Raw genomic sequence first — 27567 nt, forward strand, 5'->3', positions numbered from 1 at the left:
TGGGGGGGGGGGGGGGCTAGATAGACTTCGTAGTTAGCCCCCCCCCCACCCATACGAATACATTTTTTCTGCTAAACGAGTGTAATGCACAATTGTATAATTTTTAAATTAATTTGATGACAAGTGGGGAGGGGGGGCTGGCTGAACGGACGTTGAAGTTTGCAGGTATGGAATCGATTGGTGTGACGTCATCTGGAGATATGTATTTTTCTGTTATTCTTTAATATCGACATTACACGTTCTTGTTGCAGAAAAGAGAAACAAGATGGCTGATATTATATTTACCTTTGTATATCGTTACGTATATTTGTAATCGTTGCTCAGCGTGAGATCTTGGAGGTTGGGCCAATCGTTACTGAAATAGCTGTGATTGTGCAAAGGAAGGTAGGATAAGATGGAACCCGTTGTAAATTTATGGATTCCTAATAGAAATTTAATTACGAAGTTATAAGCAAGCAGAATATTATTTTGGGGTTGTCCTAATCTGATATATTTCTTGTAGGTTTCCATCTTGTCTCGACTCTAATAGAAATTTTGTCTGGACCATTTTGTCTAGGGCTTTTCTAGATCACCACTGTGCCGGTCCAGGTCTAGCTAGGATCTCGAGGAGCCCTTGATTTTCATAACGAAACTTTTACTAGACCTTTTACTACCTCTACTGTAACATGGTTGTGAGTGTAGTATCGTATTGCTGTATAAAAATATCGTGCCGATTATTATTCTTGTTATTGATATTTTTTTTAAGTAAAATTAATGTTTTCGTCATTGAGCCAAACGTGGTCGTTCCTAAGGTCGTTTTTTCCATCTTTAATCAATCGAATCTCATGCTTCGCAATGATTATAAATATATATATGCATAATGTGTTTTTTTTTCAGGATATAAAATGTACATTTTCTATACAGGAGTATAATTTAGGTGCGGCGATACAGTCGTAGAAATATCGTGTTATCGTAGCTCCAAGATTTTTTAATATTCATACAAATGTTTTTGCAATCGTACGAAAATCCATGGTCCAAACACTTCGCGTTTTCGAGAAAAAATGATTTGTCTGAAGAAAATATTTTTGTTATTGTGGCGTAGCCGTACAATATCTATGCGAGTTCTTCGCATTCTTGCAAACGCGCCAAGTTTTGCGCCGACGAACAAACTCATTTTGCTATAATCGAATCAACGTTGGCCATACCAAAAAAATAATTGCATTGGCAAAACAAACTAGTAACAATGAAAAATTTCGGCACATCAAACAAAAATAAAGAATCGTATTTCGCTATAGCAAAATTTTTCGTCCACCACTAAAACCTCGACAAACAATAGTGTCAATTGATTCCGTGATATATGATAAAAATTTAGCCGGTCGTTTCGGCACTTTTTTGTTCCTTTTTCAAAATTTCTCGCAACCTCTGATAAACGCTTTTCCATACGCTTTTTCATGACCAAAAACATTTTCAACGCCATGGATTATCGCGATCTTTCTATGTTCTCCAGCCGATGTCGCACTTCGGGCCGATATCCACATGAATTAATGGCTTTCTTCTTGTCTATACAGCCTTAAATTGGAGTGCGAGAAACTGGCCAGTGAAAAAATAGAGATACAGAGGCATTACGTGATGGTAAGCGACGCGTACGATGACAGAGAACGTCGGAGGTCTGTTTGCTAGCTGAACGAAACACACGTGTCAATGCGAACAACATAAAATGGACATTGTAGATTGTCAAAAAAAAAAAAAGATCTGTTTAAAGAAAATAATCCGTAATCCAATATCATTCGTCTACACAATTTCCTTTCCTTCAATTCATAAATTCCAATCGCAATTTACATTGCAAATTTGCATATTTTCGTATCTTGACCTCCCTCCCCTCCCGAAGAATATTCGATAGATTTGCATTGAATTACTCCAGAAATTAACGTCAATGTCTCCTTACTCGTCCTGAACTTTGACCCATCTCTATATGTATATACGTCCTTTCTGGACGTTCCTGTCGATATATTCGTCTTTTCTCTTTATCTCGCGTTCTCGTTCTGGATCTATATGTATTTCTATATATATATATGTTTCGTTCGCTGGCAAACAGCTACCACGGCACTCGGTACATACGTACATCCTGTACACGGTGCATCCACCCATATGAATATACGTATATACAGTATATAGATATACGTATACGAATATGCGTATAAACACGAGGACACTAACACCGGTCGTCGTTACAATTATTATCGATGTTCGCTGCGGCTGCACTAATTGCGTGTTTTAACAGCTTGGCTGCACTACAAACCACCAAAGCCCCCGTGGACGAGCGTCCCGAGCAGGGTGACGTATCGCGGTTAATATCACGGCATGTTGTGACCTTGTGACATCGTCAAATTCGTAACTGTTTTCGGTGGGTCGTCGCTATTGTTATTATTATCACCATGTGCCTACAGGGAAACGAATGCGGGGGAGTATTTACAGAAGACCTCCCCTGACACCCCCTGCATCACCCTTTGACACTCGTCACGCTGCTCGGCTGTCACTTGCCTTTTACAAGGGTTCAAAACCATCCTGACCCTTGACCCGAATTGATCTATCGATTACACGGCTCTTTCATTCTTTCCTCTTTAACTCGCTCTGCCACTTTACCCTTTCACACCCTCGTTACCACCCTTAGGCCTTTTTAGGCCAACTCTGTACTACGCTCTTTGACGGGAAAAAAGAAACGTATGAAAGAATCGAAAATAATGGTGGGAAAGAAAAAAAGAATATAGAATGACAAGTAAGGTGAAGAGAGGAGAAAAGGGTTGAATGAGAATTTAAAAGAAAAAAAAAAGAAAGAGTTGAGGTAAATGAAAAAAAAAAAAAAAGAAAGAGTTGAGGTAAATGAAAAAAAAAAAAGAGAGAGAGAGAGAGAGAGAACCACGGCTTTTGAATGTCGCCTGCACTTACTAATGTCTAGCTTACACGTGCAATTTCCTGCTTGTTCTGTCCAGTATTAAATTGGAGCTGGAGAAACTGGCCCAGGAGAAGACGGAGATGCAGCGCCACTACGTCATGGTGAGTCTGTGGACATGCAAAAAAGAGATGAGGGAAAAGAAAGAGAAGGAAATGTTTGAAAAATAAAAATTTATAAATTCCTTCGCGTGTAATCGACGTTCGGGTGATGATCGGGTAATAGCCAAGGGGAGTGGGAGGGATTTTTTTGTAAAAAAAATGAAAAGAAACTACCCGGGCATTTTGGGGTGTTTTTCCTGTACGTTGCTTGGCTGCTTCCGGTGTGGGTGCTCATTTCTTTTCTAATTAGATTCTGTGCCTTGCTCCTGTCGTAGACGTTGAATGAAAGTCTAAGACGTCCTTACAGGCATCTTCAGACTTGCTTGGATGTCACCCCAGTGCCTGCGTATCTACTCTACCTCCACCTCATTATCCCTCCGGCGCTTTCCCCACGTGCCTATACTTAGCTGGGTTACGTGGCTCTAGTATAGCGGGGGAGTCGCCGCAATGTATACCAGGGCTTGATGAAATAAATGTACCAGTCTTCCCGCGGGTTCCTCTTCGGGATGCTTCCAAGTAGTTTGACCCGGTTCGCGACATTAGATTCTTTCGTCCCACCCTAACCCCCCTATCCACTTCAACCCACGTGATCATCCATCCACTATCCACCCTGACTTGTTTCTTCCTCGGCGTGGCACAATGGCCGGGGCCCTTCCTTGGTTCCTTCTCCTTTATGCCGCTCGAAGGGGTTTGTTTTCGAATTGAAGACGCCATGCTAGACGGCTGGAGTTTTACTACGGTAAGGACGCTCATGGCGACGGAGCATTACACTTTTACGACTCTTTCATGTAATTGTCGAGCTCGTGAACTTTTACGACTCGCCGCAGATCGGCTTGAGTCTCGAACCTCGTCGAGGAAATGCCCGTCCTCGTACTTTTGCGCCCTTATTCTCATCCTTGTTTATATCCTGTTCTCTACGGTCATGAGCTTCCGTTCATTTTCGAGCATTTTATATTCATTGCTCTTTATCAGCGGAGAGAGACAGTTGCATTTTGTGGGATCGCTTCGAGTTCTTAAATTTGGTTTTTTTAAATTTGGTGGGAAAATTTTGGAAAATTTTTTCGATTTTTCTTCATCACGGAAATCGTGTCGAATGCAGGGGACGGCGACGGATTGAACGTTTTAAAGGACTTTGTCAAGTTTTTTAATAATATTTCAAGACATTGAATATCGAGATTTTTTTAATGATAATTAATTGTGATTATTTATGTCTGTAGAGTTAAGAGGTTTCACGATAAACGTTATTGATATGCGCAATAAGTTTGTTTTATGTCAGGTTAGGTTAGGCTCGGGTGTTATATTTCGTGTAATTTTTCAATATTATCTTCGTTGCCGATGGATGGCAGACAATGTTGAGAACTATGGATTTCGATTTTTTTTTCAGTTGCTTGATTCATTTCTAGCACGGTTTCATCCCGTGACGCGAACTATCGCGATTTTCGTTTCGCTAGAACTGGTATATTACGATGATCGATAAATTACATTTTATTGTCACGCGCAATTTATTTTTATTCGCTAGTTTATTCTTTGGAGAAACACGAAACGAAAATATTTCTCTACGCCAACTAAGACAAATATTTACGAAAGAAAGACGAGTCGCAGTTTTCATCGTTGAAGTCGCATTACGCTTGTTTAGTCGTTTCCGTTAGAACGTATTTCTCGCGAACTTTTCATTGAACATAATTCATCCAAAAATTGTGTGTTTTCTGCAAATTATAAAAAGAATTGTCTACCGCAGAATCTATTTCTATCGCAACCGCTGGATACGATTGTTAAGAAACTTTCGATTATCGGTACCCAGTTATTTTTAAACGCTCAAAGTAATGAATAGATAAAAGGGCGGCTTTCATTTTTCGAGCGGTCGACATGTCGGAAATAACTTTTTTGAAGGGATAATTAACATTCTACCGTGGCAGCAGTTGGAGTCCATTAATTAAAAGGCAATTACTTTGCAAAGGAGATTCGAGAGCCGCCATCCAAACCTTTCCCCTTTGGTACTCTCCTGTCTAAATCTACTACCATCTCTCATTATAATACTCTCTCTCTCTCTCTCTCTCTCTCTCTCTCTCTCTCTCTCTCTCTCTCTCTCTCGGCGTAGGTAGATCGACATTCAAATCCCTCAACAGTCCTTACATAATTTATTTGAGTTTTTTCCTTGATTAACGAGGAACACTTTTAATCGACGTGTTGCTTGTGTTTTTCTTTTTGTTTGTCCCCACTCCCACCTCCGCCCTTTACCCTGGTCCCCTAAAGCGCGATTCATGTCCCCTTAATTATTCAGTATTAATTATCCCTCGAGCAAACGCGCCCTCGGCCATTCTCCCTCCATCCATTCATATCCCTTAATCCTTTCTACATCACTCAGCCTTACGGGCCCATAACGTCGCACCGCCTTTACACCTTTTATTTATTTACGCGCCGTCCCTGCGCTTCATATTTTTCTTTCCTTTTTCTCCTCCCTTCGCTTTACTACGAGACGTCGATTCTTTGTCCCCTGTGAATACAGTACAGAAGCAGTTGCTATCGTCTCGAATCCCCGTTCAAATTATTAATCACGCGCGAATGTTATTTTCGTGCGGCCTCGTTCACCTTCCGTTTCCGTGTTTCGGTAAGATCGAATATTTTTTTTTTACTTTTATTATCACCCATTTTAACTCACTCTCCATAAATTTCGTTGTCGTTCAGTTGATCGCTTTTAAAATTCATATCTCTGGTTCTCACCAGCGTTTTTCATTTTTTACATTGTTTTTCCATTTCTATATCGAATCGTCCACGACGATAAGACATCAGTGCCTACACTTAGCCATTCCACGATAACTCTTGCACGCAACACGTGGTACAAGCACGATAACTATCAACGATAGTTATCCACAACGCGGTATAGACATTAGATATCCTTTCTCTACGCGCTCTGTTCTACACCTGATATTCAGCATGTAACATATTTCTGCAAAGGCGACCCGCCGTAGCTACCGAAAAACGAATAAATTTACGATTATTCACATTCGTTTTTATTTACACGCAACAAACTGTCGTCGTGAATTTTTTCATAGCTCCTTTTTCCCATTTCGCCTTGACGTCTCCACTCGTGTACAAGAGGCCAGGATCTTCGAAGGGACGAAAAATAAAAGATCTTGGCTACGTATTAAACGGCAACGAAAAGCCAGGAGCACGCAAACAATTTGAGAATCACTGGGTCGCAGAGAATTAGTTAAGTGATCCGATAGGCCGACTTGTACACACGGTGTAGGAACGTTGTTACGTGAAACCGGTCTTTTGCCCCGTTCACTCCGCTACCCTCCTATCACCAAACCCTCGAATGTATTTTAATTTCCTCGAGCTTCCTCTCATGCCACTCCCGGGCCCCCCCAGTCCTCCCCCCAAGTCCCGTTCACTTTTTACTCGTCTTCGTTTTCTTCTCTTTCACCTTTGCGCACTTTGTTCTCGTTTCGTTCTTTTGTCTCTTCCTTTCTTCCTTCTCCTTTGTCAGGATATACCCTTGTCCCTTGCTCCCGAATTAAGGCCCCGCGCTAAACTCATGGGACTTGAAAGAGGCCCGAGGAGGAACCTGTCGCACTGTCTGCATGCCTGCGTGTGTAGATAGGTATTGTATATTGTACCTGGAGACGTGTGTCTTCAGGGTGCATCCGTACACGCGTCACGTATTGCCTTGTGCAGTGTAGTCATTACCAGTTCATTTTTTCACTTCTTGGGGACTCAGAGTTTATTTACGTATATTTCTTGTCCTTCCTCCCGGTGCTCTTTGCTCTCTTTTACGTAGCGCTGATTTTGCAGGGGAACTTGTGAGACCCACTGTGACTCGTTCTACCTCATTTCAGACAATTTAAATTTGCTGGTTACACTCAGACGGGGGTAGCGTATACTTTTTGTAAAATTCTTTCATTACGTCAGATAGGCACGTCTCTATCCGAGCCCTGTTCTCTTTTTCTTGTAATTTTTCATTTTTCATTTTTCTCTATTGTATGCTTTTTTTTCTTTTTTTTTTCTTCTTGTATTCTTCTCTCTTCTTTGTACCTCTCTGTATTATTGTACTTATTCACAATGCATGAGAACATTTGGTCACGTGGGCTTTACACAATACACACGTCTGCATGGACATATGTGATGTGCTACGTGCTACCTTAACTTTCGATCCTGCATGCACATGGATACAGGGGCACTTGTTATCATCTACCAACACGAACACTCACGCACACGTGTACACGCATTGCGTGAAATGTGGCAATATAATTTTAAATCGAATTTATCTTGTTTTTATAGTACTACGAGATGTCGTACGGACTCAACGTGGAGATGCACAAACAGGTAAGATACGAGATAATTATTTGACTGGATAATTTATAAGCGCCGTATAGTTATAGATGGGGCGCGTAGGCGTTGATTAATTGAATGCTACGTATATATAGGTATACCTTTCGTATGTGTCAATGAATCAGGCGAAGCTTCTAGCTCGGATTTGACCTGATTTTCGGCTTCCTGGAATCTGGCCTGATCTCTATTGGTGCTGACGGATTTCTCTTGACGGCTTTAACCTTTGATCTTCTGTAATTGGCGCAGTTCCATGTAATGCCAAATATTCGTTTCACTTGACACGTATAACCGCCTGAGGTTTCACGACGATTTTCATTTATTTGCTGATCGATTGATCATATTTACACCCGGATCGCTTTTGTCGCGTAGAAATTCATTGAAGCTCAAGTAGAAATCCGTTTGAGCTGCCTGGTCTTACGTGCACGGCGGGATCGTTCAAAGCTTTCAAAATCAGCAAGGCTGTCATGAGGACTGGAGTCTGGGAAATGGACCGTACGATGTTTTCAACGTGTAAGGAGTAACAGTTCGCGAATCAGTCATTTATTTACGATGAGTCTCACGGCTTGGTACAAAAATTTGTCAAAAAGTGAAAAATCTTGCAATTATCCCCACTCTCGCACGTATCCATAAAAGCGCAAGGATGGATCTATATGTCGATATCATTGGATTGCCAATATTAAAAAGGCGTATGAATCTGAGAAGTAGGTTTTTTTTTCACTTTTATTACTGTCTTTATGTAATTTACCAAGCCCCATGATACCAAGCCCCTTTGATCCGTACGCCCTTTTGATTTTAGTCACGGGATACATTACGTAATTATAGGTTAATTGTCATTTTAATAGTCTAACCACGCACGTGTCAATTTCACTCGAGTTCAGCAGTGAATTAAAGTCGCTATAAACGGATTATTGGAAAATGACATTTCAATAATTTTATTCATTTAAAGATGTTAATTTAGATAAAGTACTTATATTACAATACTACTTGACGTATTTCTTTTTTCTTATTTTATTGATTTTCTTGGCGAACCTACGTACTGACGCTTTTCCTGGTGAGGTTGCTCGTTCGTTCGGTGTCTACGGTGCTTAATTCTAAATAAAAGAGGGTTCCCTGCCGTTCAGTACAGTAAGGGCTCTCACTCGGATTAGGCTGATCTCATCCTTGGGGAATTCTAGCTATTGAATAAATATGTAAACAAGGTAATAAAATGCCAATAGCAGGACAGGCTTTTAATTGGAACGAGTTTCTCGTCGGGGTTCAGGGGTGCCCTAAGCTTGCTCTTAACCGTTGGCCCCTAGCTTGTACGTAAAGTTGACGCAAGAGAGGTGACAACCGTAGACTCCTCGACGCACGTCTTTCTCCTCTTCGGATTTATTTCAGCATCTAAGCTGTATCGAGCGAAGAACAAAAAATAGTCTCTCAATGTACACGTGTGAGATCAGTGGAGAACCAATGAGAATTTCCGTTATTTCGTCGTCCCTGGCTTTTGCGAGTCGAGGAAAAATGGCGGGTTTCTCGCACATCTTGAATTCGAATCACGCCGCGACGCTTTTTCCGTTCGTCGTGGAATTACGAGGGGGATGGGACTTGGGGTAAAAAAAAAAAGAAGGAGAATGGCAAATTCTGGCTGCGGGTTTAAGAAATAATTCGCTGGCTGAGATTAAGAATGGTGCGCGTAGAAGGGCGGAAGGGGGTGGATGATGGAAGAATTGGCAAAGGTTCGGCTTGTTCATGGCTGCTGGGTTGCGAGAAAGAGAGAGAAAGAGAGAGAGAGAGAGAGAGAGAGAGAGAGAGAGAGAGAGAGAGAGAGAGAGGGAGAGGGAGAGTGGGAAGTAAGGGGATACATAAGGTACGCAACGAGAACGAAGAGAAGAAGGCATAAGGGTGGAAGCATAGAATAAGAAATCGCATTCTGTCGTGAAGGGCAAATTATGGAATGTATAGGCTCGAGGGGAAGAAGAAGCCAGCTATCCCCCTCGAGGGGGGAGAGAGAGAGAGAGAGAGAGAAATCAGGGGTTAGGGCAGGGCACGAAGGGATAAATAGCTGAATTTCTTCCTTTTACTTTCCATCTCTCTCTCTCTCTCTCTCCCCTTCTTATTCTATATCGTTTCCCCTTTTTTCTTTCTTTTTTTCGCCACTCCACCCTCTTGTCCTCCCACGTCCTTTTCCTCCTCCTTGCGAACATCGTCCTCCACTCGAACCTCCATCTTCTCCACGACGTGCCGGGAATAATATCCGCGTTTATTGAATATTTAGCAGCCGCTCAGCCGACCCCGTTATTCTTTCTTCTTTCTTTTTTTTTCTTTTCTTTTTTTTCTATGTACCAGGGCGCGACTTCGATTCGTAAATCGCAATGCGAGAATTCCAGGGGGTGAAAAGTGCCGATTTACAAATTGGCCCGGATATCCGTCCCACGCAATCTTTATTTCCTTTTGGTTCGTAGCTTTTTTTCTTGCTTTTTTGTACTTATTTTTGAGTTCTCTCAATTTACGTGCAATTCTTTATCTCGACGTCATCGTCTATGTAGGTACTTCTTTTATACTCGTATCACTTCACGCGCTGCTTTCAATTGGTTGATTTGACATTGGTTTTGCGCATTGAAGACAAGTCTTAATTTTTAACAGTTGCGTCATTGCATCTCGCGATTTGGCTTATATTTTGTTTTGTCAAAAATAATTCTTCGTGTTTCGCAAAATATTGGATTATAATAATTTGATGTATTTACTCTTATCTTTATCTCATTCCGCGTAAATTAATTCGGCTGTACTTGGACCGACAAATTAAAATTAATAATCATAACCCAAAAATTTAACACCTTTTTTTTTCTTTATCGAGACTCGTCACTGTTATCTGTCAATGTTCAATTGATTAATTCACTCACGCGAATTCTTCCAATCTAGCGAATTCAATTTTATCACTACCCATTGTTCATGTAATCCGTTTGACCTTTCAGCCGCTACAGTAGTATAAATTTGATATTTTTATTACGCTTAATTGGCAAAACTGCCAATTTATCGCTGCCTGTCAAATTGATAATAAAGTAAAAATTTCCAATAAACATTTAAAAATAAAGTAAACCAATCACGTTACAGATACACGAAAGATTCTATAAATCGCATTATTTACCAGAAAATGATATTTATTGCAACTCACTGTTACGTAAAATTAATTCGTACAAAAATCGGTCGCAGGTAAATAAAATCAAACCGAAAACAAAATTACACCCTGCTGCCAGGAATCTGTAAGTAAACGAAAAATTTAATTATTTCATTACGAACATTGGTTTCCTCTTCCCTCGATCCAGTCCGTCTGGTTCGCACGGGATTTTTCTACTGACAATCTCCCAACTCATCCGCAACGCTACAGTGGTTACATAGCCTCGATGGCTAGACATAGAATAGATTAAGGTATTACCAGCGAGTATTAAATAGAGACAGAGAGTAACAGCGATTGATACACGTGTGGCTAGTAACGCAGAGAGAGAGAAAGAGAGAAGATAAAAGATGAATAGAAGAAAAAAATATGAGCAATGGATAAAAATTCGCTATCGGAAAAATCAGCCACTCTACGATCCCTTGTCTCTCTGTATATCGCTATCTACCACCTTTCTCCACTCACTTTTAAACCATCCTCTATTCCCATGTCGCCATTTTATTTTCCCTACTCTTCCACCCCTCGACTCATCCTCCTATTTCCTGCTCGCTCCCTGATCCTCTTGTCCCTCCGTTTCTACCTGCCGTAACTACTGTTGCTATACGCGCAGTGGTTCCCCATTGCATTAAAGTAGGGTCGAATGTGTCTGCGGGAACACGTAACCGTATACCTATATATCAATGAATGTTATAGCCACTACGAAAAGAGGGGATGCAATGCGCGTCCTCTCCAACCCCTTGAACCTCCTATAAAATATATAGCGTAATGTCTACCCGACAGCTACGTACATACGTGCCTTATACGTACATGTCCATAGATGATACGTAACCATACTATACTGCACGTATAGAATCCAGTGGGTCTACCGTGAACGAACCAACCCCTATTCAACCTATCATCCTCATACTCGACTCCAACCCTCCTTTACAATAGCCAAGCGCAACCTGCTGCAATATCCAGTTAGATGGATCAGGCAAATATCTCGACTGTTAATAAAATCTGCACTTGAAGGGGGGCGAGGGGGGATGCTCCTGATGCTGCTGTCTTTTGCTCCAACGAATATATCCGTGTTTAGTTACGGCGATGAGTTGACGAGAGACCTTGAAAGAGGTTCTCAGCTGTCATATATTATTGTAGAACGGGGTTGGTGTATGGAAGCGTTTTTAGGGATAGATACAGGTACTGTAACATCTTATTATTTATCTTGTACGGAGTTAAAACAAAATGTTAAGGTATTTATTTTTATTATTTATTTTTTATCTCATCGACCTTTTCACTTCCGAGTCTCGAAGCTCTCTCCCTTGCACGGCTTTGTTAATATTTTACAACACCCTTATCGCGTACTCGTGTGTATATTCTCGTCGACCCTGTAACAGCCCATACGGGAAAGTAATGGCCGTTGCCTTTAGAAAAGTTCATACTTATAGATTGCTATACAGTGTCAGTTTAACCCGCTACTGTGGCTTCCCGTTATACTCGTAGTCGTTGGCTCTATTTTATTACGGCAGTCGGAAGGTTGAAGGGTGGAAGTGCTAGCATCACGCTCGCATCATTGAGTATAAAGGAAGATCGTTAAGAAGTCATCCCATATTTATACGTACCAATATTCCAGTCGTATGATTCTCCGCTGTACGGGGCTTTTATTCGTGAAGGATCGCGGGTGTTCGTAAATTATTTATCTATCGCGTGGACTACGTCACACGAATAAATACCGACTCGGTCACTATCCGTGTAAATAAAATCCCTTAACCCACCATCCCTCGACGGACTCGGCGAACAAAGAGAGTCAGAAAAGTCAAAGTTAAAGCAGCTTCGAAATTCGTTTCTATATTTAAATACGGCACGTGATTTTTTTCCCCAATGACTAAAAAATCATGCGTATTCACACACGCACGCTGCGCACGAGTATATTATAATTTGTTTGAGGACGTCATTTGGTTATCCTTCGCGGGACGTCGTACGTGTCTCAGGAGCGTACCCAATAAATTTGGCACCCTTATTCTCCCCGTTCTGTCTGGCACGTCCAGCCTTCCGCCTCGTATCACACTCCCCCTCCGTCCCCCTCTCCCACGAGCACGTGTCAATATGTATGCGTGTGTCGAGTAACAATGGTGGCAGCAATCGGGGAATTAGACGAGGGTGATTCCACACGTGGACGAAACTGTAGAGTCGCGTGGGGTACCTACCCCACGTAACCATGGGGTTGCAACACAGTGGGGGGTCCTCCGTCCCGAGTTCCCGAGGGGGTGCGGATGGGGGGACCGTTCCACAGCGCCGCGGGGCCGCAGCGGTGTCGACGCCTTAATGAGGTCACCCCCTCGCGCCCTCGCAGTATGTATCTATAATCCCCGAGCGTGCGTGAGTCCGTTTATTGCGTTGTGTGGGGGTTGGTGCGTGTGCGCCAAAGGGGACGAGACTAATTTGTGTTTTGCGGTGTTTCAGCAGTCCCAGGAGGTTGGCTTTATGTATCCCGTATTCCGCGCGTGTTTACGACCCTGGGGAATTATCGTTTCCGGGATTTTGCGCCACGCGTCCCCTCCGTCCCGAGGAACACGAGCTTGTTTTCTCTTTGTGTGTTACGTATACGTGCATGTTTACTTGTGCGGTGCCATTGATTCAGTGGGTTAGGGCTGACACCTATGTGCATATATCGAGTTTGCGTTTAGATTGTAATTAGTTAGAGACTGGTCCATTGGCGCTTATTTGATAATCCGATTTGTCAATGCGTTTTAGCATTCTGATACGTAATATTACACAATTGACAGTCCGTGATGTCGATTGAAACGCGAACGATGGAAAAATAAGTGTGAAGGAATAGGAATAAGGAATTGATTTTTAAAAAATACAGTTGAGCTTTATGTGAGGAACGACATCTACTGCAAAAAAAATTGTGCACTTTATAGTTACACCTGTAAACTTTAATTGGTGAAATAATAGTTTTTCATATAAATCAACGCTGTACAGATTTCGGTAAAAATTTTTCAAATAATACTCTTTAATACGAACCAAAATTACCCACGACTTCCAAGCTGCAAATGAAAAAGAATTAGCCTTGTTTACTGTACAGTTTAGCAACGCTGATTGTCAGTCGATTGAGTATCGCAGGAGCGTAACCAGTGATTCGCAGGACCATGTAGGTGGAGATGGTAGAGCGGTCCGTTAATGTTTAGCGCAATCAGCGATAATGGCGGTCTATGGCGTGTTTAATCAAGGCAGTAGCTCGTTGCGGCTTGCGGTTGAGAGAAGCCACGACGGCAGCTGGAGGGGGAGGATTAGGACGGCAAAGGAAAGGGTTGGTAGGGGAATGAGCAGGGATGGATATCAGGTGGGCTTAGCGGTCAGTGCCGGCCTCACATCGGCTCTAGTGGCGAGTGGCCACTAGCAAGAGGAGGACCGCACCACCGCACAGGGTTTGGATCGTGAAATGAACAGACCCAACCAGCCGGTCGGTTGCGGTTGGAACGTGGCTTCGTTCATGCTGTTGGTATTCCTGCTCTTCGAGATCCCCCTTCCGTATCATCGTGACTGCATAAACCAGCTCACGCACACGTGAAATCGTAGTATAGCATATATACGGATGAGAAATCGAAGCACGCAGATATGTATAGCAACCGGTAGCATCGACCCAATCAGTCTGACTACCTCATTCTCCTTGGACCGTAATTACTACTCGTCCCCACTTCTTACCGATCTTCCCACTCTCATTATGGAACACCCACACCGTGCTTTTCCCTACCACGGAAGCACTCTCTTAACGGCTCGGCGATTATCACGATTAGTGGCCGCTACCGGTTTTCTCGGCTATACACGGAGATCGGTAAGGATCGGTTGCGATCGGTAGTTACCGATCTTTTTTTTCTTTTTTTTTTTTCATTTGATCGCGTGCACGAGGGAGTGGTAGCTTGAAATAGGCGCTAACTATCCGCTTTGTAGCGATCGGTAATGTCCGGATTATCGCTAATTCGCAGGATCTTATCGGACGTGAATCACGTGTTGTTGCCCACACACAATATAATCATCTTTAAGAACGCTAATGTGTACGCGCAGTTAATCAGCGAAAATTGATTATAACGAGTTGACAGGAGAAAACGAAGTCGCGATCTCTCTTTTGAAGGATTTCATTTCGATTTTTATTGTGCCGATGATGCGCAGCTGCGTACCCTACTATATAGCTATACGAGCACTCGACGCAGTCTACATATATTTGAATGACTCTTTTTTAAGTCCCGATGGGGCGGGATGCGTGGGTTTGGCGAGGGCGGAGGGGGAGTGGTACACGGGCTATATTATGTCGGTATCGAAGATAGGCCGGTGTGGTCTGCACTCGATGTGAGACTCGAGTGCTGACGCAGCACTCCGAAGTTCAAACATCCAAACATCGCGATCTTTCGCCGTCTGTCAGGTCCTCTTGAAGGCTGGAGGACCACTTATCCAAGTCCCTCGGGTTCTCGCGGTCCACTTCACTTCACTTCGCCACTTCACCATCCAGCCGTCTTCCTCGTACGTGTTCATCCTATTCCACGTTCTCGCTCTCCACTACCGGCAATTGCGCCAGTGGTGGTAATGGCGGCGCTCCTAGTGCGTTTTCTAAACGGAAGCCACTCCAAGTCACCAGACGACTCCTCTGTCAATGGACCCCGAATTGATTGTACTGTATTTACTTTGCCTTTGCGTATTATACTTAAATATCGTCTAAATTTGACTACGGCAATCGTGGCTTCACCATCGCTTTATGGATTCATTTCTCTTCAGCTCCTTAATCCATCTCCTGGATGATGTTCATGTATATTCGTTTATATACCAGCTTGGTACTGAGTACCCGGTACGTGGTTTCTTTCTTTCTAGTTTTTTAAAATGTAAAATAGGAAAAAAAAATGTTGCTTTTGAGAACGAACCGATAGATTCTTCGTCGCTGGCGCCTCTGACGGCCACGAAAGCTACTCGCTCTTTATTGATGAAGAAAATCATGTCGGCTGACTCTATAGAGAAAAATTGACCGCGAAACGGAAATTGAAATGAGGGACGAATTTTACAGCAGCCTCCAACCCTCCTTCGGGCTCGTTTCAATTTTCTCGGATGACGCGCGACGCGGACTTAAGGAACAAGCGGGGTTGTGTTTACCCTCCTGGTGTTAGTCCCTAGGGCGGTATGGGAAGCGAGCTTATATCCTAGGCGCGGCGTTCCTTGGGATTTGAAGTACCTCAGGATATTGGATTATCGGGATATCTTCGTAGAAGAGGGTTGGGTTAGGGTTTTATGTGGGGGATACCGAGGACTCTAGAACGAGGACGGGAGGCGGGATGCGGGTACCTACGGTGGATCGTAGGATAGAAAGCATTCGCTTCACGTCACCATTTTACAGGCTAACAATTTTATCGGCGTATTTTCTCGCTTTGCATTTTCCATGCCGACGACGACGCCACTCTGCGAGTTCCTGGCTGGCGTTAGGCGGCCCTCCCTTTCTACTTGCTATAGGAGCATGCTTTTAGCCATACCTAGAGACCTGCACGTATAATATAACCTTTACGATCTTAACCTTTTCCTACTATACTTTTTTTTCTTCCTTCGTGTTTCCTAATCTCTCATCTCGTTCTACGAACACGTAGGAAAAAGACTGAGTGAGGATGCGGGGAACGTGGGGAGATGCCCTTCTGCGCTTAAGCATCCCTAGGATGTACATGCACGGATGTACGGATACGCTAAGGAATGTATCTTTTTTTTTTACCGATTACCCTTTATCCTCGAGAAAACCTTATTTCGCCTTCTTAAAGCGTTCAGTCTGCGATTCGAAAATCCCTGGATAGGTAGCTGCTGGGTGGACAGGTTAGGTTGGGTCATTTAGAGAAAATTAAAAAAGAAGGCCCTTACCTCTCTATTTCCTCTTGGTGATATTCGCGACAGAGTCTCTTTACAGTGCCGGTACCCAAGCATTCAACGAGTCGGTGAGTTCCTTGGTAAGTGTATATTTTTGTTTCCTCAAGACCATACTCTTGGATACCCCTGTAAAATTCGCAAAGTCGTCTTCAACTTACAGTACAGTCCCAGCCATCTTAACCCCGAAGATGGTCTTTGTGCGGGTTCGAAAAGATAAAAATAAAGGGGGAAAGAGGATATAAGAAAGAAAATAACACAGAGGGAAAAATAAAAGAGTGAAGGAGCTGGATCTCCCGGTGAAAGAAAGCGCGAGAGTCTACGTTCCTGAGTGGTAGCTACTCTTTGTGAGAAAGCTTCAGGCTCGACCGCACCTACCTCTACCCCATTCATTATTTTCTTGGTCGCTTCTCTCTCCCGGGGAAAACTTCCCGGCAACGCAATTACGTCTACAGCCCAACCCTCCAACGGCTCCATCCTCGTACTCTCCTGCAGCTATGGCCACCCTCCTGGCTACCCTTGAGCCACCCTTTACCCACAATTTCCCAGCCCCCCCTTCATCCCCCCCTCCCCCGATCTCCTCCTCCGTCCTCCTCGAAAGGTTCCACTCTTCCAGCTCGATCTCGCACCGCCTGCTACTGCCTGGCTCCCCTGCCAACCCCTATACACCAGCCACCCTTCTTTACCCACGACTCTTCTTTGTCGTCCTCGGAGCCTCCCCTCACCCCAATTCTCAACCCTCTTTTTAGCCCAACCATCCTTACACGAGATTCGCGGATAGCTCGGCTCATTTTCGCGTACGTTATAATTAGTGGCTTAATGACTAGCACTCAGAGGGCGACGGGTAATTAAAACAACAACTTCGTATTCTCCCTTCTGCCTCGTTCCTCCCCTCCCTCTCCCTCTGGCCCCTCTCTCTTTCTCCCACTCTCTTTGGTTCTCTCATCTTGAACTCTCATCTAGCCCAGCCTCACCCTGACTACTCAGGTCTGCCGCTCGAGACTCGAGAGGGAAACTTGCCAAGAATTTTAGTGGCCGCGATATTTCAATTAGCGTCTGCCGCCCGTTTAAACAGCACCGAAAGGAAACACGTCGCGGACGCGTGTTCGCCAGCTACTACAACTGTCAAAACTATCAGGGACGCCGTCGGGACGCCGCTTCCGGTATCAGACATCTTGTAACTGCCGTGATACCTTGTAACTCCTGCTCCACTGCCTCAGATGATTTGAGGTCCAGCTGCTTAATTGTAAATAATGTTTACGTCATACGGTCAGCCTATTGCAGTTACTCGACCGGTTAAATTCCCGTGGCCGACGAATTCATTACCGTTACTATAATTTTTCCTGTCAACTGCTACTGGTTATTTTATAAAAATTTTAGCCACATTATCCTTTACCTTGATTAACGACTGCAATTCGCCACTGATTTACTTCATTCGATTGCAACGTTAAAATTTCGCTGCTTTGCTTTCTGTACGAACCAGAGTTAAACTAGAACGACGCGCATTCTACGCCAGTGTTAATTTCGTACAGATTCCCTGGACCGTGCCCATCATCCCTAATCTCGTATGTATCCGTTACCTCCGACACGTCTTGGACCGCTGAAATATACGCGGAGGCTGGAACTATTTTTATTTTTCGGATTCTTGCCGCTCTAAAGTCTTGAAACACGGCCAAATGTTGTTTCGTTGCTTACGCCTTGCTTGTTGAGCGATCGATAAAAGTCTAACGAACTGGTGTTTTAGATGTCATTCGAGTAAATAGACGGATGCTGTGAAACGATGTCTATATTAAAGATTTGGTAGTGGTTCGCTTGCAAACAATTGTCAGCTGTTGATAATTTGCTCTACGTCGCGAGCATCGGCCTGGGTCTCCTTATATCGCTTGATATCTATACTCGTTTGGTATTGAGATTTATGTATGATACTTGTGTTTGCGTTGTAATTTATTACAAAGATTGAGAGTGAGTAGTGAATGTAATCGGCGCGAGCAGCGTATGTGATTATGCGTTGATAAACCCATATGAATATGTATACATGCAATCACGCGAAGGATATAATATTTGGTATCGCAGTGAAGCTCACCAGCGACGTTGAGCTTTAAGGGAAAAAGATTATTCAAATTCTAAATGATCACAATGACACAAGAACACTGAATTCGTGGTGGCAGAACTATGCAGCGATTCACTCGTTCGTTTTTCTTAGTATCTTGGCTCAACACAACTTGTTTTACACTAAGATCCACTAAGACTCATAATTTGGATGGAAGAAAAAGAATGACTTTCTTAGATGAGGCTCCTAAGACCCATTGTACCTACGCGAGAGCGTCATGGATCTAGAGAAGGGATGATAAAATGCTGATTCTATGCATTTCACAGTCGTGGCTCCATCATGGATCCTTCCTGGTTCCTGCGGTCTCGTCGGGTTAAAGGCAGGAACCTCCGAGTTCGCAGTCCTAAAATTCGTAGGTTTACACCAAGTTCAACAAAATCTCTGTCTCTTAATCATTGATGATATTAATGGGAACATTCCGTTACGAAGTATTTTCATGGACTTATTGCTTTATGATCATCGCTGTTTTATTCTTAGGTCAGACTATGGAGGAGCCAGGTGTTCGTAAAGACCGATTGCAATCACGCGTTGTTTTTGGAAAAAATAAATGGGCACGGGAATTTGGTGAAATTTTTTCGGGCTTAATCGCGTCGGACGTAGATCCTCTCTCCAGAATGTAACACCTAATTTAACGATATGATTTATATGTATATGTATACTTATAAATTATAGGGCTATAGCCCCACACGATACGCGGTACTTTCGTCGAGGAACGACCGAGCGAAAACTCTTTTAATCCGATTGAAAATAATGAAAGCCGAAAGTCACGTTGATTCCGCTCTGATGTAATCGCACTGAATGCCTGGATGTATATGGAATTTTTTTTTACTTTCAGACGGAAATAGCAAAGCGCCTCAACGCCATCATCGCGCAGATTCTGCCATTTCTATCCCAAGAACATCAGCAGCAAGTAGCAACAGCCGTGGACAGAGCCAAGCAGGTCACCATGACGGAGCTTAACGCCATTATAGGGGTATGTCGAGATATGATTTTACAAAATTTCTCATATCACATTTTTTTCACATCTCGTTATCGAGTCTCAAACTCAAACTGAAAATCCACTATTTTCCTTTTAAACGAATGAGAACCACTGCCAGTCACGAAGAGACTCTAAGAAAAGTGCCCACGTTTTCGGAATTTGAAATGAGAGATACGTTACTTCCCCCACCCAACGCCTACCTCAATCCCCGAATACTCGATATTGCTCAACCACTCAATTTCCTCCGTATTAAGCTCCAGACCTTAAGACCCATCACCATCAAATCCTCCTATTCTAACCCCATTTACTCGCGTCCGTGATGCCGCGAATAATTTCAAATCTCAATCCTGACGGAAGGTTCTAACTGAAAGGACCTGTATCGGTTATGTACTTTATAGCCCGTTATACCGCGTGAACAACTAATTGATATTCGTCCCGACGTTACGTGGAAACTTCAGATTCGGACAGATGCTGCGTACATGGTCAAATCTTTAAGAGGAACACCTGAAAGTTTGGACCTTTAACTTGTTTCCGGTTTCAAGATGGACGCGCCATCTGGAGCTCCTTTCGCGTTATCGTATTTTATAAATTTCTTGAAATTATCGATTATCGCTGTCGAGAACTCGGCAAGTATTCTTAACATGAAAAGCTGATCGAGTCTGATAAAGCGCAAATGGTTTCCCGTGTAAACTTTTAACATGTTCAAAAGGTTTTATATTGAAAGGATAATTTTAATAGCGCCTTTGATAAATTCAAGGTCCGTATCTATTGAAATGAATTTACGGGTTCCTTTGAAACGTTTATTCCCCCTTCTTTGTTATTTGATGAAATTTAAAAAAAAAAAAAAACCTGACGATATACCACTGCGTAATGTCCCTAATGGAATGAATATAAGCTTTGGTATATCTTTATAAATTTCAAATCCACCGGAATGAATTTTCACCGGAAGTGGCACCGGACGTAAGCACGGAGAAAGGAAGCGAAGTGAAAGAGCATTCACGGCAGATCCATGCGATTCGGAAACTGCAGAGTTTCCTGCCGCTATGTAATGTCGGTTTCCGGTACCATGAAATCCTCCAAAGTTTTCATCCTTCATTTACTCATTCCACTAATCTACTTTGTTCTCCGCGTTCTCCTTCCCCACACTTTCTAGCTACTACCAAACTGTCTGCACTCCATTACGCTATATCATATTAGACACGCACACACACCATGCCACCGTAGACTCTGGCATAGTAGACTACAGTGTTGCCGACCCTGGGTTATTATATCGTTAAGCCATTTAATTATCTCGGCAAACTAGTCTCTCGCCTTCTCTCTCTCTCTCTCTCTCGCTCTCTCTTCCTCTTCTTCCTTCTCCGACTCTCCCGGAATACTCAGCAGCGCCGCGGCATCGGCTAATAAACGTAGCTACGGTGTCGTCCTGGTTAAAGCTCGTCTCGCCGGACTTGTATCCCACTTGCCAAGTTTCCACGAACTAAACTGTATTCCGTAACCCAGTGTCTCGCTAATAATTCCCGAGACTTTCTCAGCGTCAAGCGATAAATGTTCTCGCGTCGTTCCCAGTGGATACAGCCTTTAGCTTCAACCTTTTTTTCCTGCTTCACAACGATCCGTGAACTGTAATAACTGTAATTACGTGATTCCTCAGTGTTCCTTTTTTGCCTCGAGTTACTGCAGGACGACTGATAGTTTCTATCTTAATTATTCGACCGAAGGGACCCGGAGATGAGCAAGGTGGTATCGCTGGATGTCTATCTAAATACCTATCCCTCCAGAGTTGATAATGTACCGGGTTCGTTGAGTCAGGTCGGGCTAGGCTTGATTTTGACACGTTCGGCAAACAGGCTCTTCTAACGAAGCGCTTCACGTTTCAGCAACAGAGGCCGGACCTGCCCAGGCTACTTCAGCAGATGCACGCGCAGCAGCTTCCCCCGGGTGCAGGAATGGGACCCCATCCAGGATTGCCCGGATTGCCCGGTCTCGGACCCGGTGCTGGTTTACCTGTGCCGACCTCAGCGTCGGCCCTCCTGGGTCTCGGCCTACCACCGGGTGCCGGTTCAACCCCTGGAGGTAGCGCAGCGCATCCCCTATCGATGCTCGCCAAGCCTGAACTCCATCGGGGTCAACCTGATGACCTCAAACCCAACGGAGGTGAGTGCTGTTATGGATCCCTACTAGACGTGCCCTATGCAGAATAGATGCCTATGCACTCGGGTAGCCGAGGATGCGGTCGTCCCAATTTAAACAAAAGCACCTCCACCCACCTGCCAACCCATCCTCCCCCCCCTTTCTTTTATCTCGCTAGTTTTCCCCCCTCTCTCGACTTGTTTTATCCTACGCTGACTTCTTCGTCTCCTTTATCTTGCTTCTTTCTTCGAGTCGAGTGCGTTCCTTTTTTTTTCTTTTCTTTTTTTTTTATGCCATGTCGGCACACGCTCCACTGGCTGACTGCTTGTCGACCTTTTACACTCGATGCTTATCCTCCTAGAGTCACGATGGAGGGCGTCGTTTCCATTCTTCAGGGTCTCCTGCACCCCCGCCCGAGATTGCTAGATGGTGTCCCCGGCATTGTGTGAAACTTGCGTACATATATCACCCGCTATAACGGGGGAGGATACGTGTATCCGTATACGCGAAGGGCGAAGGTCTTAGAAAGAGGACTGCGACCGATAGGAAGAAGAGCGTTCACACTTCCAAGAGGGCGAGTAACGCTGACAAAGTTATAAGGGTTCGGAGGAGGCTCCGTCTCGAGGGTCCTCGGAATCTACCCTTGACACGAGGGTGCTTCCGACCAATCCTCTCCTCGTTCACGTTTGCTCCGACATCCCTCGCGAACTTCCTAACCAGGAGGACCTTTCCGTAGCGTTCCCTCCTTTTCCTAGCTTAACCTCCTCGCAGCTACACTTTGACCCTTATGCTTCCTGAGTCTTCGTCCCTGTATAGTCAGGACCGTTGCTGCTCGAACCCTTCCGATTTTTAGTATATTATTTTACACGTAGAACGTCTATCCGGCTAGTCGATGTTGATATTACGTATATTTGCTTCTAAAGTTATTTCGTAGGGTTTGGATGGGTTTCCAATTTTCTTCACTTTCTTGCAAGTCTTCCCAGCAATCTCTTCCGCTTTCGTTGCCAGGCGCTCTTTTCTTCTGCCATTCTCCGTTGTTTCGCGGCTTATCGGCAACTTTAATGAAATACCGTATGCTAGCTGCACAGTGTGGAAGCCACTGTGTTTGGACGCCCACGCGCTTTTTTGTCTCACAGAAACACGTATTCGATTTCTTATCAACTCGCGGGGCATGCATTATTGTGCAGCTAACTAATCCAAAAGTAATCCCATTCGGGAAGATTAAAGTTTAATTCATCGGAACTTGTGGGTCTTCGAAAAAGAATACTCGGAAAAGGTTGAAAGTAAGGTTAGGTTAGGTGGAGTCGGAGGTGCCCCGCCAGAGCAGGAAGGGCTACTTATAAAATTAGTGAAGGTGCTAAGGAAGAAAAATTATATGAATCATATGTGATCGAGAGTTTGACCATATATTGTTTTATACTGATTGTATATCAATCGTATATAAAATAATCCTAACAAACAATATACATATGTATACTTGAAAGAAATAATTAGTGTATTCATTAACAATTTTTTTTATTTTTATTTATGTCGTAACAGATGTCACATACATCTTCAGCAATTATTATTGTCATATACGATTCGTATGGAATTCGGTATAAATTAAATCAGGCCAAAATCTTATACTAATCGTATACGAACCATATACCTTTTTTACACGGGTGTAGCAGCCATAATAATATTTTTCATTGCTCTGACGGCATAATTTCCTCACGGGATTCGTCTTATCTCACCCTTACATCATGCAGGACATGAACATTGCTCATAATAAAAATTAATAAGTTTAAGGTTTCGACTCTCCAACTAAATAACAGATATGCACGAGAGTCGCAGAATGTCTGTATAATACAACAGCTAAATATTATCTAATCAGTGAGCACGGCACGTTCGATGCATTAAACACGTAGGGCCGGCCAGAGTACTTGGAGAATCGTTTTAACGTTTCACGTCCTGAATTACGTTCGAAGAAACGTGAAAATGAATCCTGCACGCTTCCCGATGCTGCTTCGTAAATTTAAAATTCCCGCGGCGTCCCTAAGACTCTGCTACAGGGTAATCATTCAAAGTCGCGAATGGCCTTTGTCGTTTACCGAGAATTCCGGTGGAAGCGTTTGACGCCAATAACAATTATCATCCGAGGAGTACATGGTAAGACGTCAGTGACGCCGGTAAGTCAGTTCCCTGGGGAGGCCGGTATAACAGGGCGAGCACAAGAAGGCAATTCACATTAGAATCTTATACCAGCCTTCTTGCGGTTGCTGTCCTTACTTTCCTACTCCTCAGCCACGTCAACTCTCTCGCCCCAAACCACATTCTACTTCTGTGCCAACCAGCGGAACGACCTCTTTGCGTTTTAGTGGGAAATTATGCGCGTTCTTCCGTATCCGTTTACGAGGTCGAGAGACCGGGGTGGTTTTACGGGAACAAGGGTGGCTACCACCCCTCCGACAACCGAGGGTCGGAAAGCTCGAAGTTACCGAGACGGACAGAGAAGCTCCTGAAGGTTCCGCAGACCCTTCAGTAACGTTGACTTCCCTGGTTTCCTTGCTCGGGGGGGATGATATCGCGCATTTACTGCCACGCTTCCCCTTACCGACCTCCATTTACAACCCCGCGGACTTCGTAATAATCGAGAAATATGAGAAAATTCTTCCCAACCCTCGCATAAAAGCACCGTCAATAACTTTGACCCGTTTCTGTGTCCGTACATGCCATACACGTATCACGTATCGTATACCTGCTTATCATGTATCTATTGTATGCAGTGTGTATATATAGGTATAGGGCGACGTGTGTTATGTATTTACGTGTACGAGCGCAGAAGATTCGCTATACAAGTTGAGGGTAAAGATATTCCGTGCAAAATGTCTTCATGGCGAAACTTCATAGTGGCATATACAGCCTGTGTTACTCGGCATGGCGGATTCTGGTGATTCTCTTATACAGGGAGTTATTCGAAGAGTTTGTATGAAAAGAATGCAAACAATAAAATAATGAATTTCCCAGCTAGAATTTATACTTATTTTTTCTTTTGCTCTTTTTATGTTACAGGGTTAAACCCTGCTGAGGAGAGGCATGTAAGTATACGACTCAATGTTATATTAATAATACTTTCTACATTGCACAGCCGTTTGAGAACCGTGCACTATGCATTGTGTTTCTTCTTTCTCTTTTCTTTCCTCCTGCAACTTGTACTATCTCGAGAGGACTACAGGTCGTATTATGCATTGCACTTGACAGTATAGCATGCGCGAAACAGTACTAGGAACTCCCGGCAGATGTCGCGGCAAAACATTTCCCATTCGTATCCTCTTTTTTTCATTATAACGATGGCGCGCACAACGAGAGAGAGGTAAAGTTCCCGAAACTCTAAGATATAATAATAGGAAGCACGTAAATAGCCAGGTAAATAAAAAAATTCTAATTATAAAAGTAAGTAAAAATGTTTTAGCATGCAAACATTACATTTTCCACGTATTTCTTTCTCTCTCTCTCTCTCTCTCTCTCTCTCTCTCTCTCTCTCTCTCTCTCTCTCTCTTTCTCTCTCTCTTTCTCTCAGAGTCATGCCCCACAAAGTTACCTTGGCTTTCATACTCGGTGGCGCATAAAATTTCACGTCGTAAAAAAGATTAGATACCAGACTGGTCGACGTATATATTTAGGTATAGCACGTGCATGCAGGCAGACCCTGCTCTCCGATTGGTCGGAACATGAAAGCCTTTTTCGCGGCCGACGCGTTATGTTAACCCCAACGAATGGACAAGCAGCCAGCGAGCGAATAAGCCCGCGTACGTAAAAAGCTTGTGCTCGCTTTTGCTAGCGAAGCCGTGAAAAGTGCCGGCATAAAGCAGCACGCGGAGCACATCAGTAGCAGCCGCTTATTAAAAGCCCCTGAAACGTTAACGCAGTTAGCGGCTTGCGCCAACCGGTATAAATGGGTATCGCGATGATGGTGGCGCGCGGAACGGCGGCTGGGCGAACGTCAGACAGGGGCGTAGAGCATAGGGTGCCTATTCAGGGCCTTGCAATTATTTTTTACCGTCCAACTTTTGCGACGCGCAAAATTATTTTTTGGCATTAGTAGCATACAATTATGTTTAATATTGGCATTTTTTGGAATTACCAATACTTATGCTTATCTATAAATTGTTGTGTAATACGAAGGGCGTACGTACGTGGGTGAAATATTTTTTGTACGGCTGCCACGAGAAGGCATAAGTTTACTATATTTTACTTTTTATTGCGAAAAATGGAATTTCCGTGTGGAACAAATAGCATGTGGTTAATATGATTTATTCAGCGTATTGTAATTTTTTGACGTATTGCTTTCATTTAGGACGACCTATTTTCTTGGCAAATTTCTCGTTTTCGACTATCTTACGCATGCGTAAAATATATGTACCATGCCATATAGATATATAGAAAAAATTGAACGATCCTGTTACACGGAAGGCGATGGATAACAGACGCATATACATATATCGACGCTTAATCTCGAAGCAGGGGGGATTTATTTTCCCGATGTTGGATACTAAAGAAAGAAAGCTCCTTGGATTCAGACTTAGCTTTTTTCTTTTATTTATTTTCCTTTACCCTTATCCCATTTCTTATTTCTCTTGTATCTATTTCTTAGATTCTTCGTTTCTTATATGGTTCGAATATTCCATATGGTTATATAACATTTTTGAATTTAAAGCGACTAGTACCGATATACCTATATCGATATGAATACATCCCATACTTGTCAATGCTCATTATTTTCCCATTGTTACTTGAAACGTTCTTGAAAGTACTTTTATACTCTTTTTCTTCAATCCTTTGGTACTTCTCGTTACGGACGGTTGCACAAGAAAGATTTTTCCTAGAATACAGTGCCGTTATTATCGGATCTTGAAAATGATATACTCCGAAGAGTCGTATCGTTACCCGTCATACAGCATCTACATTGGTATGAAAATTCGTAACGCAATCTTAAATCTAAATTTTCCCGATATATGACATAAAATAAAATTAATCTTGAACTTTGACAAAATTAATTTTTACTTGTTGGTATTACTCGGCATTACGAATATAAATCTTTTCATATCTAATGACAGCATTAGGTACTGTCAGTGCGAGGACTATCTATCCAGCCCTGGCGCAACCAAAGAATTCGTTATCGATCTGTCGGGTTTTTATAAATTTGCTTCTTTTGTCTCGTTTATTTTTTTTTCGGCTGGCGGTACCGACCGCGGTCGGTTCACGGTACGAAATTAAATCTGAAATAAAGTGCAAATAAACGAGTGGTCCCGTGTGCGAGGGTCTCCATGAGTTTACATATGCACGTGTGTGCATCGACTATAGAGACCCGAAAGGGTGTATACGTGCGCGCAGCACAGGGGATGAGGGATGAGTTGACAGAAGGGTAAAAGGGGTAGAGGACCGGGTAAAAAATCGGCGATGCGAAAGTGTAATTCATTTTAATTAGAGTGGCTGCATTATGTAAGCGGGATCGCGAGTGACGCGTCTGTGAAAGGGTTGAAAGGGTAGAAATCGCAGGGTCTGACACGACTCCGACGAGAACGAGGGGGATGAATGGGGAGTTGGGGGGGATGGGTAGTGATGTCATCCTCTGCCCAGCCTCTTCATCCCTCGCTTCGCCAACCCTCTACCGCCGTGAGACTACCCCCACCCCCCCCTCCACCCTCCCTCTCGACCAGAAGAGACTAATTCGCCAAACCACTCCTTGCTGTCGCGACCCTTCTCGCGCAGTGCCCCGTCAAGGTACTCGACTCCGTTGGTATAGAAGGGCACTCCCGATCCCTTCTGCCTTACCGACACCTCTGATCTCGTTAGGGACGCATTAATTAATTTACAAGATGGCGGCGGCAGCAGTGGCGCCGCAAGGGTGGCTCGAGAGACGAGAGCCGCAGCACGTTTTAATTACTAATTGAAACGTTCACCCCTCTACCCCCCCCCCCC

The 27567-nt window shown here is 43.6% G+C and overlaps 1 protein-coding gene across 4 annotated transcripts in view; it reads left to right on the plus strand.

Annotated features, from left to right (window-relative positions):
- Positions 1 to 27567, plus strand: part of LOC107266185 (protein groucho) — a 56517-nt gene that overhangs the window by 18515 nt on the left and 10435 nt on the right. Inside the window, exons 1-6 of one of the 4 annotated variants that reach the window (XM_025083449.1) lie at positions 1561 to 1611; positions 2970 to 3033; positions 7312 to 7356; positions 19333 to 19470; positions 21354 to 21630; positions 24658 to 24683. In XM_025083449.1, coding sequence (XP_024939217.1) covers positions 3013 to 3033; positions 7312 to 7356; positions 19333 to 19470; positions 21354 to 21630; positions 24658 to 24683 — 507 coding nt within the window. In that variant the 5' untranslated portion in view covers positions 1561 to 1611; positions 2970 to 3012. Of the gene's footprint in view, positions 1 to 1547; positions 1612 to 2969; positions 3034 to 7311; positions 7357 to 19332; positions 19471 to 21353; positions 21631 to 24657; positions 24684 to 27567 lie in introns of those variants that run through there. The other 3 variants (XM_015736422.2, XM_015736423.2, XM_025083450.1) reach the window with 3 other exon arrangements.

Source organism: Cephus cinctus, unplaced genomic scaffold (genome assembly GCF_000341935.2).
Source record: "Cephus cinctus unplaced genomic scaffold, Ccin1 Ccin1_scaffold0303, whole genome shotgun sequence".
NCBI classification, from domain to species: domain Eukaryota; kingdom Metazoa; phylum Arthropoda; class Insecta; order Hymenoptera; family Cephidae; genus Cephus; species Cephus cinctus.